The 21,183-nt window shown below is 37.8% G+C and overlaps 1 protein-coding gene across 5 annotated transcripts in view; it reads right to left on the bottom strand.

Moving 5' to 3' along the window:
* The window catches only part of PTPN4 (protein tyrosine phosphatase non-receptor type 4), a 233,599-nt gene that overhangs the window by 14,465 nt on the left and 197,951 nt on the right, over nt 1-21,183 (bottom strand). For all 5 annotated transcript variants that reach the window (XM_035008194.1, XM_035008191.1, XM_035008195.1 and 2 more), the window contains exons 19-26: nt 15,207-15,363; nt 11,328-11,494; nt 9,956-10,046; nt 9,809-9,870; nt 6,652-6,798; nt 4,740-4,868; nt 2,255-2,403; nt 398-533 (exon numbers count right to left, since the gene is read on the bottom strand). In XM_035008194.1, the coding sequence (XP_034864085.1) occupies nt 398-533; nt 2,255-2,403; nt 4,740-4,868; nt 6,652-6,798; nt 9,809-9,870; nt 9,956-10,046; nt 11,328-11,494; nt 15,207-15,363 (1,038 nt within the window). The remainder of the gene's footprint in view (nt 1-397; nt 534-2,254; nt 2,404-4,739; nt 4,869-6,651; nt 6,799-9,808; nt 9,871-9,955; nt 10,047-11,327; nt 11,495-15,206; nt 15,364-21,183) is intronic.

Here is a 21,183-nt window from a genome sequence, read left to right as displayed (position 1 = left end):
AACAGAGGGAAAGTTCCTCTGTACCTCTTCAAGCACTCAAGAATTCACATGATAAGGTGGTACTAACAGTTTCTGTAAAAGACCAGTTAGTAAATATTTTAGGTTTTGCAAATAATATGGTGCCTGTTACAACTTCTCTACTCTGGTATTTTAGGGTGACAGCAGTCATAGACAATATGTAAACAAATGGGCATGGCTATATTCCAATAAAACTTTATTTACAAAAACAAGTAGCAGGCCAGATTTGGCTTACAGGCAGTATTTGTCAACCCCTGTGCTAGGGGCTATTGGCTCCTGTCAGGGAATTAAAAAGATAAAAATATGGTTTGCCATATACATTGGAAACAAAAATCATCATGTTGAGAACACACATATGTACATGAAGTGCAATACTTACAGGTGTTTGGATCATCATGGCTCGTTGATCTCTCATTGTTCTTACAATGTCTAGTGGATAAACTGGTTGATTGCATTCAATGAGACACATGGCTGTTTCCATAGTAATAAGAACCCCAGTTCTTCCAATTCCAGCACTGAAAGAGATAAATAAGAGGCAGTCTCATTGATAGTATTCTGTTAAACTTCTTGTGGCTTCTGTGCAGTAAATAAAAGTACTGAAATATAATACAATAGAAGAATAATTTGATTTTAATTAAAAGCTTTATATTACAAAAGTAGAAAGCCAACTAAAAAATACTTTGAAAACTGAAAAACATTTCACACTTAATACAGATTAAATGGTTTGTATCTACTCCTCCCCCACTGTTAGTTGTAAAAATGTTACTTTAAAAGAGTTACATTTCAGTTTTTAAAATCTGAACACGGTATATAAGCTTACTGGAGCAGCCTCCCTTTAAAATGCAAACTAACGGGGCACCTGGGTGGCTCAGTTGTGTGGCTGACTTCAGCTCTGGTTATGATATCGGGGTCCTGGGATGTAGCACCACGTTGGGCTCGCCGCTCAGTGGGGAGTCTGCTTGTCCCTCTGCCCCTCCCCCCCCCGCTTGTACTCTCTCTCTCTCTCTCAAATAAAGTCTTAAAAAAAATGTAATAAAATTCAGGATGCCGGGGTGGCTCAGTCGGTTAAGCATCTGCCTTTGGCTCAGGTCATGATCCCAGGGTCCTTGGATGGAGTCCCACATCGGGCTCCCTGCTCAGTGGGGAGCCTGTTCTCCCTCTGCCTGCTACTCACCCTGCTTGTGCTCTCTCTCTCCCTCTGACAAATAAATAAGTAAAATCTTAAAAAGTAAAATACAAAATAACAAAATTACAATAAATCATTAACAAATGCAAAAAGACAACAATATTTTCCACACTCAAATTGGTTTTTAAAACCAAATTTAATTTTTATTAAATTTTGGAATTGGGATAGTCAAGAACAACTTTTTGAAGTATTCTCTGTGAACATAATAGCTATAGCAGCTGTTGGGGATTTAGGATATGAAATGACCAAATGTGTTCATCAATCCTGCCATGTTGCCTCTCAGACATTTGGTCTACAATCTGTTTTGATGATCTGAAAGTCTGCTCTGAAAAAAGTGCTGGAAAGTGTAAGGATGAGGAGATACCTTTATTGCGGAGATACCTTTATTTATTTATTCAGAGGACTTAACACAGCTTATGAATAAATCACTTCAATAACAGAAGTGGCTAGGATAAGGAGAAGATAATTCATTTTCCTAATCTGGGTCTATGGCAGTGAAGGCTGGAGTCCCTGTATTTGGCCCTTCAGAAGGCAGAATGGGGCCCGAGTATGAAAGGAAGAAAAGGGTAGCCTACCACTGTTCACCTGGAGCTCTTGCGAGTAGCATATCCTCTGATGGTATTGGGTAGGGCCACTCTGAGAGAGGGGAGAGTACTTAACAAATGTCCTGGGAGGGGCCACAGGGCGGGAAAGAGTACACTGCTGGGAGGAGGAAATCTAAACCCTTAGGCTGCAACTGAATGCCTAGTATACTGGATTTCATCAAATCTAAGATACCATCCATTGTAAGACACCCAATGTCTGAGATGTTAAACTATGAAAAAGACAAGCTTCTAAGAATCAATCAAGTATTATTTTTACTTCTTATGATAAAGATTCTGACAATCATATGTTGGAACATATCCTTTGCCTTCCAGCTTCAGATCATAGTTGTGGGTTCGGTCTAATTACCACAGTGACGATAACAACTTAAGGACAAAATAAAATACACATTCCCTTTTAAAAGTGACTTATCAGGTCAACTATTCAATCATAATAGACAGAAAATACCTGCAATGAACAACAATAGGTTCTTCCTTGCCAGCCCTCTTATTTCGTACATGACAAACAAAATCCAGAAAGTCACTTGAATCATCAGGAACTCCATGGTCAGGCCAGGCTATGTACTGGATCTGAGTGAGTTGACGACTCTCATTTTTCTAAGTGTAAATGAAAAATTATGCACCTTAACTTAGGAATTATCTTTAAAATATAAATATTTGTGTCATTTTAATTTTAGAAGAAAAGCAAAAGAAACTATTCTCACCCCCAAAAAAGTAATGTAAATTCAATAAAACCCAAAATTTCAATGAAAAAGAAAGAAACCATTTTACAGAAACAGTTGTATCCTTTAAGTATCGGCTACTTGGATCACTATTCTTGTTACTCAATTTCTGCATTTATATTTTTCAGATGACAAATAAATAGGCAAAAACAAATTAAGATACAGAGAAATGTTTAAAGAAAACTAAAAAAGTGTTAGGTGAGCACAAATGGTAGGGGAAAAAATTTTTTAATAAGCAAAGTTGGGCTAATTCTGAAAAAACACAAGTGAAATAATGGAAATTAGGAAAATAAAATCTCAAAATAAATGTAGATTAAAAACCAGAGATCACAAAAACACAAAGTCCAGTCAGGGTTTAATTCTTTTTTTGGGAGCCAAGAGTCAGTAAAATGGAGAAAGGTATTATTATTGGATTTATACATCTTGGTTTAAATATTGACTCTGCTGGTTAAGGCACTTAACATTTCAGAGCCTTACTTTCTTCAACTGAAAAATAAAGTAACATCTATACCTCACAGGGATAGTCTTGTGTTGAAAGGATTCTATGAGAGGACCTTTAAATCACCCAATCAGCTGTTTGCAATCATACTCTCAAAAACTGGTAGCTATGGCCATTCAACACTATGAAATCTGGTTATTGTCATTTACATTAAAGGGGGCTTCCAGAAAAGACCATTAAAGTACAAGGTAATTAAGAAAAGGACTAATGAACGAATTCCCAAAGAGACCTCAGTATAACTTGATAACTAGTTTTTCAGAATCCTGTGAAATGGATTGAAGGTATTTAATACAGACTACCTTTGATTATTATTGTTAACAAAATTTAATGGTACCAAAAATTATAAGAATGGGTAATGTAAAATGGGTATTATGTTCTGGGGTATGTGTGTCAGTCCATCCATCCATGTATGTATGTATCTGGTATATAAGCAAATGTATTTTCCCAATTATATTTGTCTCAAACTTTAAAAACTAATTTGTGTCTTGTCATAGTTCTGAGGTGCTCAAGGTTTGCAAAGAAAAGCCACTGTAAGTTTATAAACTGCCATGGGTAACTTATAGGTGGAGCATAAAGAGATTATGCTGAAGATATAAATATTATTTTATATGGCCAATATACAGCCTTTCATACCCATTTGGGAAAATGAAGAAATATCTTATTGACTTACCTTGTTAAATTGGACCAGGAGCTACACAAGCCCTAAATCGATTCTAATGCAATCTCTAGTTCATAAGATTTTGAAAATTTAATTTTTTATTTCTTGTAACTTAGCTTTATTCAATACCAGATTCCTTTATTATAAATCCCCACAACTTCTGGCTCCTTCCCTTTAAGTCAGTAAAGCTCTGTCTTGCTGGGCTCCTTTATTCATATTCAGGGAGGTGGAGGGGGATGGGGTGGAGGATTTGAAGCTTTCATTTTCAAAAGGCTTAACCACTGATGGGATAGGCATGGGTATTCAAAGCCTGTGCTATTTGTTCTTCTCTAGCAATTGCTTTTTTCTTCTTCTAGCCCCCTTCAAAACCAAAGATGCCTACAGGGGAATATCTAGCTGCAGGCAGTGAAAGTGGGGTGTACTATCTTTAACAGCCTGACTAGACTGGCAACATGCCATGCTCTACACTCATCTTCCAATTGAGTTACTGAGCCATCATTTACTAATCAGTTTCCATTTCTGGCTCTGGATTTGGAAGCCAAAGAGGAATGACCCAGGTGGTAGTAGGAACTAGCAATTACACAAAGCTATAATCTGTCTACTGTCAGAGGATCCTGCCTACAATCTTTTCTTCTTAATACTGGGGAGACTGAAATTGCACTCCTTCACCCTTTTACAAAAAGGATAATAATTTGATAGCTCTCAATTATTCTTTGTATTTCCACAGATGTACTCAAATACTTTATTGATATTACTGGCAGGAAGAAATCAAATACAACCATGGCATAATTTTTATGAAGAGGCAAAATATTAAGAATAATAACTATTATTTACTAGAATCTTTTTTTACTGACCATATTTACTTAGAGAAATTGAAGATACATTTAATATAGTAGGAGAATATACTTCATAAGATTTCAAAGAGTTCCAATGAAACAAATTCAGGAATTTTTAAATATTATTTCCTAGTAACCAGGACTCAACATATTTTCAGCTTTCAAAGTTTTTACCTTGAACATAACCGTTCTACTGAGTGGATATCCTGCCTTCCTACCTCTTGGTTAAATAGTGTCATCTTCCTGAAGATATATGCTGTGTTTCCTTCTTCTGAGTGGCAGGTGACTTGATAGCATCCATAGGATGAACTTCCTGTGGGTTCTGGCCAATACTGGTGACACTTAACCTGACATCAATAGATTTAAGAAAAATATATAATTAGGTTCTCCAATTTTAAAATGTTTTAATTTTTAAAAACTTTCAAGCCTACAGAAAAGTTACAAGAGTAATCTGATGAGCCCTCATATATCCTTCACCTAGATCTGCCAACTATTAAAATTTCTTCATCATTCTTTTCTCTTTGTAATAATAATCTGTTTGGCTATATTTTGAGACTGCAAATATCCTGTTTATTACAAGTTTTCACCCAATGTTTTACCACTCTTGATTAATTCTTGCTTGAATCATTTACTACTATGAGAGTGGCAAAATGGTGCACTAAACTCGGTATTTTTAGATTTAAGTTAACAATGAGAAAGAATCTCTAACTAAAATGCCAATCTATTTTCATAATTAGGATATTAAAAAAACAGCTTTACTCTCATATAATTCACATACAATTTACCCATTTAAAGAACATAATTCAATTGCTTTTAGAACTGTGCAACCATCAGCACAATCACTTTTAGAACATTTTTTCACTCCCCAAAGAAGTCCCATACCCATTAATAATCACTGTGTGTTCCTCTATCCCAACCCCTTCTCTCACTCTGGACCTAGGCAACCATTAATCCATTTCCTGTCCTCTATGAACTTGCCTACTCTGGACATTTCAGGTAATGGAATCACATAGTGTGTGGTCTTTGGTGACTGCCTTTGTTCACTTAGCATAATATTTTCTAAGGTTCACCCATGTTGTAGCATGGACCATTTCTTCATTTCTTTTTACTGCCAAATGATATACAACTGTATGATAACACCACATTTTATTTGTTATATTTGGATTGTTTCCACTTTTTGGTGATTACGAATAATGCTGCTATGAACATCTATACACAAGTTCTTGTGTAGACATATGTTTTCATTTCTCCTGGGTATACCAAGGAGTGAAACTACTGAGTTATTAACTCTATGTTTAGCCTTTTGAGAAACTGACACTGTTTTCCATCATTTTACAAATCTAGCAGCAGTATAGGAGGGTTCCATTTTCTCCACATCATTGTCAACACTTAGTATTATCTGTCATTTTTATTTTAGCCATCCTACTGGATATGAAGTGCTACCTCTTTGTGTATGTGTGTGTGTGTGTGTTTAAGATTTTATTTATTTATTTGTCAGAGAGAGAGAGAGAGAGAGAAAGACAGCACAAGCCGGGGGAGCAGCAGGCAGAGGGAGAGGGAGAAGCAGGCTTCCTGCTGAGCAAGGAGCCTAACGCAGGACTCAATCCCAGGACCCCAGGATCATAACCTGAGCCGAAGGCAGATGCTTAACTGACCGAGCCACCCAGGCATCCCTCTCTTTGTGGTTTTGATTTTGCATTTCCATGGTGACTAATAATGCTGAGCATCTTTTTATGACATTACTGGCCATTTAAATATCTTCTTTCAAGAAACATCTACTCAGGTTCGGCCATTTTTAAATTGGGTATTTACCATTTCATTGTTGAGTTACAGGAGTTCTTTATATATTCCACATCAAATCCCTTATCAGATACATGTTAATTCATTTAGATAATGACTGATAATAATAGTGGCTAACACTTATATAGCACATTTATTATGTGTTAGTCACTATGATTTTAATAACACAAGAAAGAAAGGTTAAAGGTTACAAAAAAGACTAAATCAATGTGAATATTTTGATGATATATGCAATGTAAGTTGAAAAAAGCCCAAGCAAAAAAAAAAAAAGAAAGAAAGAAAAGAAAAGAAAAAAGCCCAAGCAATTTGTAAGATTCAAGTATGACTTACTCTGCCACGTTCAACTTGTGTAGTCAACATTACAACCATAGAGGAGCCTTGTTCCCAAGTCATCTGCCAAAAATCTGTACAAGTGTGTGGTAATGGCCCTTGACAAGCAATATACTGATTTATAATGCTAGAAGAAGGTATTTCCATCTAAAAAAGCAAAGGACACAAAACTCAAGTGTTTTACATTATTACTTTTTGCTATGATCAAGTATATGAAAATCATCCATGAAATAACAACTGAATACAACTAATCTCAAATAAACAGCAAAGTCAGTAAAATAAGCCTTTACCAATAATATCTTTAAAAAAAAGAAGAGAGGGAAACAAACCGTGAGAGACTTTTTTTTTTTTTTTAAAGATTTTATTTATTTGACAGAGACAGCCAGAGAGGGGACACAAGCAGGGGGTAGTGGGAGAGGGAGAAGCAGGCTTCCCGGGGAGCAGGGAGCCCAATGTGGGGCTCAATCCCAGGACCCTGGGGATCATGACCTGAGCCGAAGACAGACGCTTAATGACTGAGCCACCCAGGTGCCCCAGTAAGAGACTCTTTTTGTTTTCCCCAATAAGAGACTCTTTTTTTTTTTTTTTTAAAGATTTTATTTATTTATTCATGACAGAGAGAGAGAGAGAGAGGCAGAGGGAGAAGCAGGCTCCCAAGGAGCAGGGAGCCCGATGCGGGACTCGATCCCAGGACCCTGAGATCATGACCTGAGCCGTAGGCAGACGCTTAACCATCTGAGTCACCCAGGCACCCCAATAAGAGACTCTTAATGATAGGGAACTGAGAGTCAATGGAGGGAGGTGGGTGTGGGAGGGGCTAAATGAGTGATGGGTATTAAGGAGGGCACTTATTATAATGAGCACTGGGTGTTGCAGGTAAGTGATGAATCACTAAATTCTACTCCTGAAACCAGTATTATACTATATGTTAACTAACTAGAATTTAAATAAAAATTTGAAAAAGAAGAAAAATCCCAAATCTTTATTAATAATTTCTTTATCTGAAGAAATTTCTTAGTAGTTATACATATTTATCTTTTAATTACTGGAAACAGAAATTTAAATATTTTCCAAAGTACTCTTACAGGTTTAAGAGAAGCTTTACAGAAAACCCTGTTTTAGAGGCAGAGACTTGATACAGAGATAAAAATACTTGTCTCTAAACAGCTTATTGGTAAAATTTGCAAGGAGCAAATATTCTGCCATTTGTTTTAGTTCAGACTTAACGAATAATGTATAATATATAATACATACATACGTATGAAAAGATAGTAGAAAATATTTTAAATTCATTATTTTCAGGAAGAGTAAGATCATGAGTATTTGGGAAAGATGAGTCATCATCCTACTACATTTTGAGACTTAATGAAAAAAGAAGAAAAGTGACACATGCACCATGGCACTGGAAGACTACCAAAGGGTGAACAGAGAAAAACGTCTCTCTTCCTATCCCAGCTTCTGGTTCACACCCAGGAAAGAATCCTTTTTTCTAATTTCTAATATATCCTTTCAGAGATACTCTATATACAACACACAAATGTAGATGCAAAATTCTGTTTTCTGTAAAACATAAAAGGTAGCTTATAATGTTGTTCTGCACCTTGTTTCTCTTTTTCCACTTTATCTTTGAGATGTCAGATTTTATTTTTTTAATGGCTCTGCATATACCGTAATTTATTTAACAAACACTTAAGTTGCTGGTAATCTATTTGTTACCATAAACAAAGCTGCACTGAATACTTTTGTAAACTCAACATTTTTGTTAGTTACCTTTCTGAAGAGGTTGTACCTATTTATACTTCCATCAACAATGTATGAGGAATGCTTGTTCCGCGATAGTCTCCTTAATATACTGATAATCCCTCATCCACAATTCTGAAATTCCCAGTGCTGTGAAGTGTAAGTCTGTCCTTTTTTGGGTACACCTGACCTCATCTGGACTCATCTGACAGCAATATCTGGCTAATCTAAGACTACTTATAATCTTTGTAAGTCCCATTCAATGGAAGTATCAATAGTTTGCTGAGTATCAATACACTGATTACAGGGTAATGTCTCATAGTCTGCTAGGGATGTTACTTACTACAGTCTATGGTGCAGGCACTGAATAATTAAAAAAAAAAAAAATCCAAAAAATTCTGAATCCTAAAGTGTATTTGACTCCAAGATTTCAGATAAAGGATACAGACTTATAAATGATATTATCACTCTCTTTGATATTTCAAGTCTAATAAGTGAAAAATAGTAATTCCTTCCAGTTTTGATTTGCACTTTTCTTTTTGTGAATTTAGACAAGAGTCTAAACTTTAGAAAAGTCTTTCCCTTTCTGAGATTTTAAGCCATTCTCATAGATTTCCTCCAAGTACTCTCATGATTCCATTTTTTAACATTTATATTTTGATGTATCTAAAATATGTTACATCAAGAGTGAGTAGGTGAAGTCTTTATAGATAAATGATATGAAACATGGATCTGTTTCAAAACAATCTAGACAATTGTTGAGCTGAGTGATGTATATATGAAGGTTCATTTTACTTTTCTTCTACTTTTGTATGTTTGAAATTTTCTACATTACAGAGTTAAGAAAAGAAGTTAGTAATCCTTTTAATCCCAATAGAAGGGAAGGAAAACGTCCTTACAATGATATATTCTAGATTATATCTAGATATATTACTCAACTCATTCACTAGATAATCTATTTTTATCCTTCAATGATTTAAAAGGCCATTTCTACCATAAACAAAAGTCTAGCCATTATTTCAGCTTATTCTATTCCACTGCTCTATGAATATGCTAATATGCCAGTACCAAACTATTTTTTTTTTTTAAGATTTTATTTATTTATTTGAGACAGAGAGAATGAGAGAGAGAGAGCACATGAGAGGGGGGAGGGTCAGAGGGAGAAGCAGGCTCCTCGCTGAGCAGGGAGCCCGATGCGGGACTCGATCCCGGGACTCCAGGATCATGACCTGAGCCGAAGGCAGTCGCTTAACCAACTGAGCCACCCAGGCGCCCCAAACTATTTTTTTAACATTAATTTTATACTCTTTTTCAATATCTGAAAGTGTTAATATTTTCTCAAGGTTAAAAGGAACCTCAAAGTTTATGGTGGTCCCTCTTATTCCCAATGACAAAGGCATAATAAAAATAAACTTACATTTATATAATTTGCATTGATATAGTCTTCATTACCCTTTAAAATGACCCGTGTAGCATCATCTGAAAAAAATTTAAAAGAAAGAATGTTTTGATAAAGTTAGGCTAAAAAGATTAAACTTAACAAACAGAGATGGTAGATACTTACAAGGCGAAATATCTCTGTATCTATTTTTGGAAATATTTTGAGGTAATTTGGCACAAGACATTGTCATTCCAGGTTTTTTCCGATATAGTTGCTAAAAAAAAAAAAAAAAAAAAAAGGAGGGGGTATAAGAAGAGTCCAGCAAGCCATTAAGAGATTCTGTTTTGTTTTTCAGGATTATTATTTTTTTTTTATTTTTTTAAAGATTTTATTTATTTGACAGAGACAGACTCAGCGGGAGAGGGAACACAAGCTGGGGGAGTGGGGGGAGGGAGAAGCAGGCTTCCCACACAGCAGGGAGCCCAATGCAGTGCTCCATGCCAGGACTCTGGGATCATGACCTGAGCCTACCAAGGCAGACACTTAACGCTTAAGGACTGAGCCACCCAGGCGCCCCTGCAGGATTATTTCTATGCTAACAACAAACAGGTTTTTTCCTTAGGGTACCTCATCCATACAGTGATGTACCTTAGGCTAGTAGGATATTGAAACAAATTCGCAAAGCTGAATTCTGCACAATTTCTGACATGAATTATATATTGTATTTTTTTAAATGATAAAACATTGAAAATAATTTTGCTTACAGAAAAGTAACTGAAGTTATGAATAGCAAATCTGCAGAGAACATTTAGCTCTCATTTGAGAGGTTTAAACAGTATATGAACCAAGAACAACTTTTTTTTTCTTTTTAAAGATTTTATTTATTTATTTATTAGAGAGAGAGAGAGCACAAGCAGGGGGAGCGGCAGGCAGAGGAAGAGGGAGAAGCAGTCTCCCCAACGAGCAGAGCCGGACTTGGGGCTCAATTTCAGACCCTGGGATCATGACCTGAGCCGAACGTGGATGCTTAACCAACTGAGCCACCCATGCGCCCGAAACGGAAAAACTGACATGCCCTAAATGATTTACAGTCACAAATGTTTTATAGTCACTTATCAATAGCACATACTTTAGAGCAACAACTATTAATGATGACCAACCAGACAGACAAAAATTAGAGAAGGATAAAATATGACAAGGAACAAAAGTTATTTTCCTTTAACTCAGGATTTTTAGCTCTACCACCATAGCCTATCTTCATCTGCCACCTTTCATAAAAATAGCTATTGAATTACAGAAAAAAATTTAGTTTGATGACATATGCATAAAATCTCCTTATTCCTCTCTTTTAAAAAGATATCTATTTATGTAACTACAGCTAGTATTTTGGGAGCAATGTTTAAAACTGTGTATTTTAGAACACTTTTTTTATGTCAAATATTTCACAGAATACCATTTCAGTTTATAAATTATAAATGATAAATTAGGCAGTTAAGAGACCATGAAATTAATTAGAAAATATGGCCCAACATCCTTTCCATGCAGTATTACTTACATCAAATTGTGTCAGGACTGTTCCAGTGATAAGTCCCTCGGCTAGCTGGATCATTGACTCCCGCAGCGAATGGTCATCCTGATGGACGCTATCTAGTGGGGCTTTCTCCGGAATGTACTGGAAGTCTGGCTCATTTTCTAGCTTTTCTTCCACTACATCATATACAGCTAAAAAAAAAAACAAAAAAGCCACACGGAAATCTTAATCAATTGGCAAAAAGAATTTACCAGATGTGTTCTTTAATTGTCTCAGGAAAAAGAATTAATCAGATCTGAGTCGGGTGTCACTGTGTAAGGGACAAAGTGGCTGTGAAGTTGAACTTTGCTGTACCTTTAGGGAAAAGAAGCGTTCTTGGCCATATTGCTGAAAATGTCTGTAACTTGAAGAGATAATTAGAAAAAGAGGAGCTGCCAAGCAGCAGCTCAGACCTGCCCTTAAACTGTCAGACCTAGAACAAAAGTAGAAACAGGGACCTATATACCATACATCCAGATATGAAAAAACACAAATAACTTGAGTAGAGTGCTAAACAAAACCTGTTCTAACCTCTTTCCTCGACACATCTACAAAACCTGGGACGCCAGAACCCATGGCCACAGTAGTATGAAGAGACCCAGACCCCAGACTCTGGCCTTACTTCTTTTCCCACCCTAAACTCCATTCTTTAACATGGGAGCCTATGAACATACGTGCGAACATACCAGCCCATATGTAAGTTTGTTCTCCACTCCTCTGCAAACTGCTGCCTCTTAGCTACCCTGTTGGCCTAGGGGTACATATACCGCGTGATCCACCCATGGGAGACTGGATCTAGGGAAAATAGCCACACAGGCCCAGGAAGTGGGATCAGAGCTACTTGGACAGAGAACTGAGGGTTGAAATGAGGTGGTCTAGAGAAGAAGGAGTGGTCACAGGTGATAGCGTGGCATGTCCTCTTGGTTCCACAAAATCCCGATCCCCACAGGTAAGGGAAAAAGCTGAGAGAGAGCCAGAGTAGAGCCAAGCTAGGGGCCTCTTTTGCCCATGCTTAAGAGGTCTGGTTCCTGTTCAGATGTGTGCACTTCTGAGAAGAATAAACTTCTGAAAAGAAGAATGAAAAGAAAAAAAAATGTGTGAATGCATTTTGTCTAAGAAGGAGATTTAAAGGAAAAAACCCAGAAAAACAAGCTGTTTGTTTTTTTGATACTTTTTGTAAATACAGTTTTAAAGTTTAAGTGTTGCTTTATTTTTTTTTTTTTTTTTCAAGATTTTATTTATTTATTTGAGAGAGAATGAGAGAGAGAGCACATGAGAGGGGGAGGGTCAGAGGGAGGAGCAGACTCCTTGCAGAGCAGGGAGTCCGATGCGGGACTTGATCCCGGGACTCCAGGATCATGACCTGAGCCGAAGGCAGTTGCTTAACCAACTGAGCCACCCAGGCGCCCTTAAGTGTTGCTTTAAATAAAAAGGGACACAACAGACTCATACTAAAAGTAAATACAGGTCCCAGTCCAGATATTTTCTTTTTTAGAGAAAGCACGCAACATGCAAGCGGGGGAGGGACAGAGAGAGCACGTGTGAGAGAATCTTAAGAAGGTTCTACCCCCAGCATGGAACTCCACACAGCCCTGAGATCATGACCTGAGCTGAAATCAAGAGTTAGACGCTTAACCGACTGAGCCACCAGGCACACCCCCACAGTCCCGATTTTGACAACAAAACAACAGAAAGATCTTTTGCAAAGAAATAAGCCCTAGGTGGTTTCCCCTCCTAATTTAAAGTATAAATAAAGTGATTTGGAATTGCAAAAAGACAGGCCTTTTCCATTATATGGAGTTTTGTTCATATTCTGGCTCTGTACAAGTCATGAATTTATGAGCAGATAACTGAATGTCTTGGTGCTAAAGTGCCTTCAACTATAAAATGGGGATAATTCATCTATCTCACTGGATGCCTGTAAAGATTAAACGAGAATATACAAAACAGCCCAGGTGAAGAACTTACTATTAAGTTCCTTAGGATCTGTTATCAAGAGAAAACAGAACAAGGAAAATTGAGAGAATATTATTCTTAGTATAAAATTTAAGTTGCATTATGTGACAGAAAATGCCTAATAATGAATCACCTAAATATCAGGTCCAAATGAATGAGTTCCTTGAAAAATCAAAATAGAACATTCTGTTGAAGTCCTTTGAATTTTCTCAGAAAGCCAATTCTAGGCCATGAATGCAGAAAAACACGAAGTAGAGAAGATAAAATGAAAATGCCTGTTTGTACCTAAGAGACAAAATGAGAGTTCTGTATTTTTCTTTCTTTCTTTCTTTTTTTATAAATTTTTTTTTTTTTAAGATTTTATTTATTTATTTGTGAGAGAGAGAATGAGAGACAGAGAGCATGAGAGGGAGGAGGGTCAGAGGGAGAAGCAGACTCCCTGCCAAGCAGGGAGCCCGATGTGGGACTCGATCCTGGGACTCCAGGATCATGACCTGAGCCGAAGGCAGTCGCTTAACCAACTGAGCCACCCAGGCGTCCCTGTATTTTTCTTTTTTAAAGGAACTCTCTTGGAAAACTTTGCAGGGTTGGGTGTGGGGGGTAGGGAATGGGTCGATTCTAATTACTTCCTTATGGTATATATTCAACAACTGGTAGCGAGGCATTAACCATTAATTACTCTTGTGGCTAAAACTATGATTAATGGCAAACTGTTCAGAACAAAACTAGAAGATGTGTCTAATGCTGGGATATAGGCATATGAGAACTTTTCTCAGAGGAGATTGATAAAGTGTTAACGGAAACTTGAAGCAATGCCATATGAACACTGAAGGACTGGTACTGTTAAACTGGAGAAAGGGGGAAGGTTTCTGGTAAAATCAGCTATTGTCAAAAAACTGAAGGAAGGGGGATTTAACTTGTTCTGCATAGCACAAAGGGACAGAATTAGGAACAAAGAGATTAAAAGAAGATGAATTTTTAGTTCAATTAAATGTTCAAGCTACCCAAAGGGAAAATGAGCTGCTTCAGGAGCCATTGAGTGCTGCACATTGCCAGGATGATCTTGAGGCTGTTGTAGAGGAAACTCAAGCAATCAGCAAAGGAGCTAGAGTGTATGGTATTAAGGCTTCTCCAAACCTGGAACTCTGGCCCTGAATTAACAAGTCAGCTGTCCAGATAAGGAGATGACATGATTAGGCTATTGGCATTGTCTACTGCCAACAAAGACAGGATTTTTATTTTTTTTAAAGATTTTATTTATTTATTTGACAGAGAGAGACACAGCGAGAGAGGGAACACAAGCAGGGGGAGTGGGAGAGGCAGAAGCAGGCCTCCCACAGAGCAGGGAGCCCGATGCGGGGCTCGATCCCAGGACTCTGGGATCATGACCTGAGCCAAAGGCAGAGCCTTAATGACTGAGCCACCCAGGCACCACAAAGACAGGATTTTTAAAAATGCTTTAACTATAGCTTGTTACAGAGTTTTCTAAAAATGGCTCAAAACATACTCATCTATTTAAGAAGTATTTACTGCATACCTACCACTCCCAGAGCAACGAGGGAAGTGGGTGGCCATTTTAGCTATGGTAGTCAGAAGAGAAGGACTTTCTGGGGATGACATTTGAGCAGAGACCTGAATGAAGTGAGGGTATAAGTCATATCACAATCAAGGAGATTTAGGGAGAAGGAACAAAAACAAAAAAAGCCAGCACAGAACAGTGAGCAAGGCTCTGTGGAAGGCAAGGGGCCAAGAACTGAATTTTAATCCAAGTGTGAATGGAAGCCACTCTGCTTTGAGCAGGAAACTGCACGACATGATTTATGTTTTTAAAAGCCCACTCTGGTTGCTGTGTCTAGTAACAAACGCTAACGGATTATAAAAATATCCAGTGCTGCACAGAGTACTTACCATTAGGTCGAACCAGGAGTACGAGTTCCCCAGAATGTCTCTCACAGCTAGCTTTAATAAACAGGACAACTTGATCATGGGTATGTTCTGCAATGTCCCGACCATTGATCAGTACAACTTGGTCCCCTTCATTCAATCGAGGGACACAGAGGTCAGCCTGTAATGTAACATAAATAAGGTTTCAGATGTGCACATGGCTTTCTGAAAGTAAAGCACAGGAATTTATTTTTATAGATTCTACAGCAAGAGAATGAAAAGTACATAAAGAAAAGCATCCATCCATTTATTCACCTGTTTGTAAAAAGCAGAAATCTAGCTTTCCCATGAAGCTACTTTTTCCCTTTTTCTTTCAACAACTTTTCCCCTGGTGCCCTAGTATGTGCCTAGATATAGAGAAAAGTCTAATGACCTCAAGGTGCGTAGACAGTGGCAGCCCTCACTCTGCACTGTCCAGATATGTACAAATTTCAGTTACCACAGTTCAGTTAAATAACACCGGTCTCCCAACAAGGTTCAAATTACAGTCCCCACAATACATCAATTGTGAATAACTGCATCAAGTATGAGTTTGCTACTAGCTCGTGAGTCCACAAATCACTCCATAAATAACAGACACACATCACAATCAGCGAGCAATCACATCACTTCTTTCAAAGTCTGCAGGTGATCTGTTGTTGGGCATCTGTTACTCAGTTCACACAGAGACAGCAAAGCAGGTACCTGTGTCACCTCCTTGTCTCCCAGTGATAAACCCACGTAAATCTAAAGAGGCAACTGGCCAGACAAGTTAAAAACGCAACAAAGAAACAAAAGAGTGATAGTGACGGAAGGACAACTCAAGTCGAACATAAACCGCTGACAGTGGAAATATTGACACTACAACTGTTAGAGAGCCCCCAGACATACAGTGAGGGGAATTCAGTGAAGGTGGACTGATTAACATAAATGGTGAAAGTGGCTCTGATGAGAGGGATGAAGGTATCCTAGAGGAAGTGACGATGGCAAAAAAGTTCTCACTGAAGGTCACATTTCACAACATTGAAAACGCACCGATAAAATGCTGGAAGTGAATTCAAGTTTAGAAATGATTAGGACAATTTGCCAATGCAAGAAAAATGCTCCCTCTGTATTTTAAGTTATACGACAAAAAGGGCAACAAGCCACTGTTCAAAGTACTTGTGATAAGTTTCCACAAGGACACAGAACACTTTATTTCTCAGTGTTTCTAGTGGTTTGAATTATAGGATACTAAACCAGTATTAGTTTTACTATTTTTCACCTCCCTATGCATTTTTAAGAGAAACTAAGAGAGATTTCAATTATTTGATAAAAAATGTAAAAGTCATAGAAACCACCCTATCTTTCCCCACTGATTATCAAGATGGCTTTGCAGTTTCAGCTTGCACAGTCATTTTTACTGTCCTGCACTACTGTGCAGAGTGAGGACTGCTTGTATTTTATTGAGAAAACAAAGGCTTAATTAAGCTAAAGGAGGTAAGCGGAAATACGGATTGCATGCTTCAGGAACACAGCAGTAAGAACATACAGGAGTCAAGTCTGAAGGATGATTAGGTTGGACAGAGAAGGAAATGACTGGGTCGGACCATACAACAAAGGCAGCTTGAAGAAATGAAAGCACAACTACTCAAATTCATAATGAACACAAAGTCAATAAAATCCAACAAGATACTGTCACTAGTGGAAAGAGCACTGGACTAGGAGCCAAGTTCTTCCTTTGCTGCTTATGAAGTGTATGATTTTAAACACCTGAAACTTTGAAAATGGAGCAGATATCTGCACAAATTATTTCACAGAGTTGCAAAGACAAAAATGAGATGATTCAATGCACAGCATTAAAATCTGGAAAATTCATGTTTAGAGGTTGTGACCATTCTCTCTAGTTGTTTCTTTCTCTGCTTCTTGTAGTGGAGCAGATGACGTTCATATACTCCCTCTGTGCACTAGTAGTAGCATGATTCTTTTGAGTACCAATTTAGTCCCAAATTTTTGAAGTGCCTTTGCAGTACCCAAAGAGTAGTGAACTGGGAGATATCAATGGTACTGGGAGGTATGTAATGGCTAGAACAAAGAGTTACCCTCTCACCTTACTTTGTGGATAGTACAGTTGGCAGAAAAGAGGAGGCAATCCATATGAGAGGGAGAGAACAGCTATGCATTTCTCTTACTGTACCTTGTATACATCCACTGATACTTCCAGTTAGACACTGAGGCTAATGGGGCACTATATTAACCAATACGCTAAAACATGCAGATAATTTTTTTTTTTAAACTTTATCACTGATGGGAATGCTCATACTTAACCTGCCTTTCGTCAGGTATGCTCACAGATTTCTATTTGCATTCTGACCTGGAAAGTCTAGATAAGCTGTTTATTTAAATGGATTTTGTTGCAGCAACAGCTACTTGTTCACAGATAATCATATAGAAAGAAAAAAATGAATTCAACTGGAAATTGAAGAATTGGGAATTATTTTATCCATTTCAAAAGGTGTCCAATATAAAAGATAACAGTAAGATATTTGAAATCCTGTTCTTTTCCCCCAATCACCTAAAATGAGGTTTCCAACTGGAACACTGTGATGGTCTCTAAATTAATGAGATAATGTAAAAATGATAAACTTCTATTGTTCTAATTTGTTCTAAATTCAGCCAATATTTAAAAAAAAAATTATTTATTTATTTGAGAGAGACAGAGAAAGCATGCAAGTGGGGAGAGGAGCAGAGGGAGAGAATCTCAAGCAGACTCCCTGCTGTCACAGAGCCTGATACGGGGCTCCATCCCATGACCCAGGAGATCATGACCTGAGCTGAAACCAAGTGCTAGATGCTTAACAAACTGAGCCACCCAGGAGCCCCCAACCAATATACTTTTCTTTTTATTTTTTATTTTATTTTATTTTTTAATTTTTAAATACAATCTTTTTTTTTATATAAAGATTTTATTTATTTGAGAGAGAGAATGAGAGAGAGAGCATGAGAAGGGTGAGGGTCAGAGGGAGAAGGAGACTCCCTGCTGAGCAGGGAGCCCAATGCGGGACTCGATCCCGGGACTCCAGGATCATGACCTGAGCTGAAGGCAGTCACTTAACCAACTGAGCCATCCAGGTGCTCAATATACTTTTCTTTTTAAAGAATTTTTATTTTTTCCTTCTAGAAGCCTCATTCTTCCTCCCTTAACTGTTATTCTGCTTCACTGTTCTTTTTTTTTTTTCATCCGCCTTTCTTGTCTTTCATTCTCTGCCTTTTGGAAACTTTTGTGTCTTCTCTTATCTTTTAAATATGGGTCTGTTTTCTAGCCTCTCCCTTTTTTTTAGGTAGGCTCTCCACCCAATGTGGGGCTTGAACTCATGACTCCGAGATCAAGAGTCACATGGCTCTACCAATTGAGCCAGTGAGGCACCCATTAGCCAATATTTATGGGAAATAGTTCTACATGACAGAAAGGAAAAATTACCAATAATTTGTATAGCCTAAAAAGGAAATTTAGAGTCACAGCATTCTGTTTGGAAATGAACCTGTCTATACAAAGTTCCCTGAACATCTCTGACTTAACTGAAAATGGTACACAGTCACTGCTCAGAAAAATTAGTATTTCTTTTGTGTCATTCACTGACTATTGCAACTGGCACATACATAAAAAAAGATTCATTATTTTTTCTAATTACAAGAGCAGTACATTCTCATTGTCATGATTCAGACAATTAAAAAGAGGAATATAGAAGAAAGTGATAAACACCAATAATTCTACTACCCAGATGAAATGCTACTAACATTGAGCATGTTTCCAGACTTTTTAATGCCCTAACTCACATTTTAAAAAACTGGATCGGGGTGTCTGAGTGGCTCAGTTGATCAAACGCCCAACTCTTGATTTTGGCTCAGGTCATGATCTCAGGGTTGTGAGATTAGCCCCATGTCAGGCTCTGCATTGGGTGTTGAGCCTGCTTAAGATTCGCTCCCTCTGCCCTTCCCCATTTCTCTCTCTCCCCCTTCTAAAAAAAATTAAAGATTTTATTTATTTATTTGACGGAGAGAGACACAGCAAGAGGGAACACAAGCAGGGAAGTGGGAGAAGGAGAAGCAGGCCTCCCGCCAAGGAGGGAGCCCGATGCAGGGCTCGATCCCAGGACCCTGGGACCATGACCTGAGCCGAAGGCAGACGCTTAACGACTGAGCCACCCAGGCGCCCCCAAAATTAAAAAAATTTAAAAACAGGATCAAACATACATGTAGAGCAATAATATGCATTTTTTTTTTATTATTTATTTTAAATGTAAATTCAATTAATACATAATGTATTAGTTTCAGGGGCAGAAGTCAGTGATTGATCAGTCTTATATAATACCCAATGTTCATTACATCACATGCCCTCCTTAATGTCCATCAATCAGTTACCTCATCCCGCCACCCCCCTTCCCTCCAACAATCCTCAATTTGTTTCATATGATTAAGAGTCTCTTATGGTTTGTCTCCCTCTCTGATTTCCTCTTGTTGCATTTTCTGTAACACCATCTTATTTCCATACTTATATGGAGCTACATCATTCATCATTTCAACAGCTGCAAAGCAGCATATAATTTATTTCACCAACTCTAATGATGTACATTTTTTGTCACCCCCATCTTTATTATAAACAATATTACAATGAAGATCCTTGTGTATCCTTTGTTCCCTAGTCCAACTGCTTCATTAGAGGCAACTGCTAAAAGTGGAATCAATGGATAAAAAGATATGTATTTGATTTTTTTTTTTTAAAGATTTTATTTATTTATTTGAGAGAGAGAATGAGAGAGAGCACATGAGAGGGGGGAGGGTCAGAGGGAGAAGCAGACTCCCTGCCGAGCAGGGAGCCCGATGCGGGACTCGATCCAGGGACTCCAGGATCATGACCTGAGCCGAAGGCAGTCGCTTAACCAACTGAGCCACCCAGGCGCCCGATATGTATTTGATTTTTAAAAATTATACTTTAAATTTGTTTTTAGTAAAGTTATATATCACACAGGTCAAAGAATTGACTAGGTCTGTAAGATTACTAAGACAAGAAACAATTTCTTGTGTTCCTCTCTACCATTCCCCCACCCCAGGCAACTTCAACATTTTACCTACATCTTTTGTATCTACTTCAGTATCTCTAAATAACATCCTCATTTTGTTTTTCTTTAGTTTTCTATTTTATTTTATTCTTATTTTTTTTAAGATTTTACTTATTCATTTGAGAGAGACAGAGAGACAGAGACAGAGAGAGCACAAGCAGGGGGAGAGGGAGAAGACGACTCCCCGCTCAGCTGGGAGCCCAGCCTCGGGGATCAATCCCAGGACCTGGAGATCATGACCCAAGCTGAAGGCAGATGCTTAACTATCTCAGCCACCCAGATACCCTTTTAGCTTTCTATTTCAGACATTATCTACAGGTGAGAATTTAGCAATCTTTCATCTTCTCATCTGCAGTCTGTCCCAAACACATATTTCCCATACTTATGTACTAATAAGTAATTTGACTATTTCCCTGATCTTTGTCCTCATCCTTCACATGCAGAATGGGTTCAGGATACATTTTATCCATCATATCCCTGTCCTGTCCCCCCTCGCCCAAAAATGATTTGTTGAAAAGGAGACATCTGATACAAGCTAGATCTATGAAGGACTTACTTCCCAGGTGTTTGTAAATTGGATTGAGGTTTAATCCCTCTGGGTGGCTGAGCTGGTAATATATGAATATGAAAGTTACCACTAGCCCATCATATCAACTGAGAAGAACAGTGGTAGCTATACAATTTTTCTTTAGTAGATATGCAGGGGTCACAATCATATTTGAAAGTAGAGTGTGTGGTGGTGATGGTACAGGACTAACTTGAAGCTGTTACTAAGTACACTCTTTTTATTTAGATTGCATTTTATTTAGAGGAGTTAGAAAGATGAGGCTGATTCCCTACACAAATTGGCTTACAGTGAGAGA

Source organism: Mirounga leonina, unplaced genomic scaffold (genome assembly GCF_011800145.1).
Source record: "Mirounga leonina isolate KUSES-001 unplaced genomic scaffold, KU_Mleo_1.0 Mir_151, whole genome shotgun sequence".
Lineage (NCBI taxonomy): Eukaryota > Metazoa > Chordata > Mammalia > Carnivora > Phocidae > Mirounga > Mirounga leonina.
Note: the sequence above shows the minus strand (reverse complement) of the source record. Positions and strands in the feature narration are given on the sequence as shown.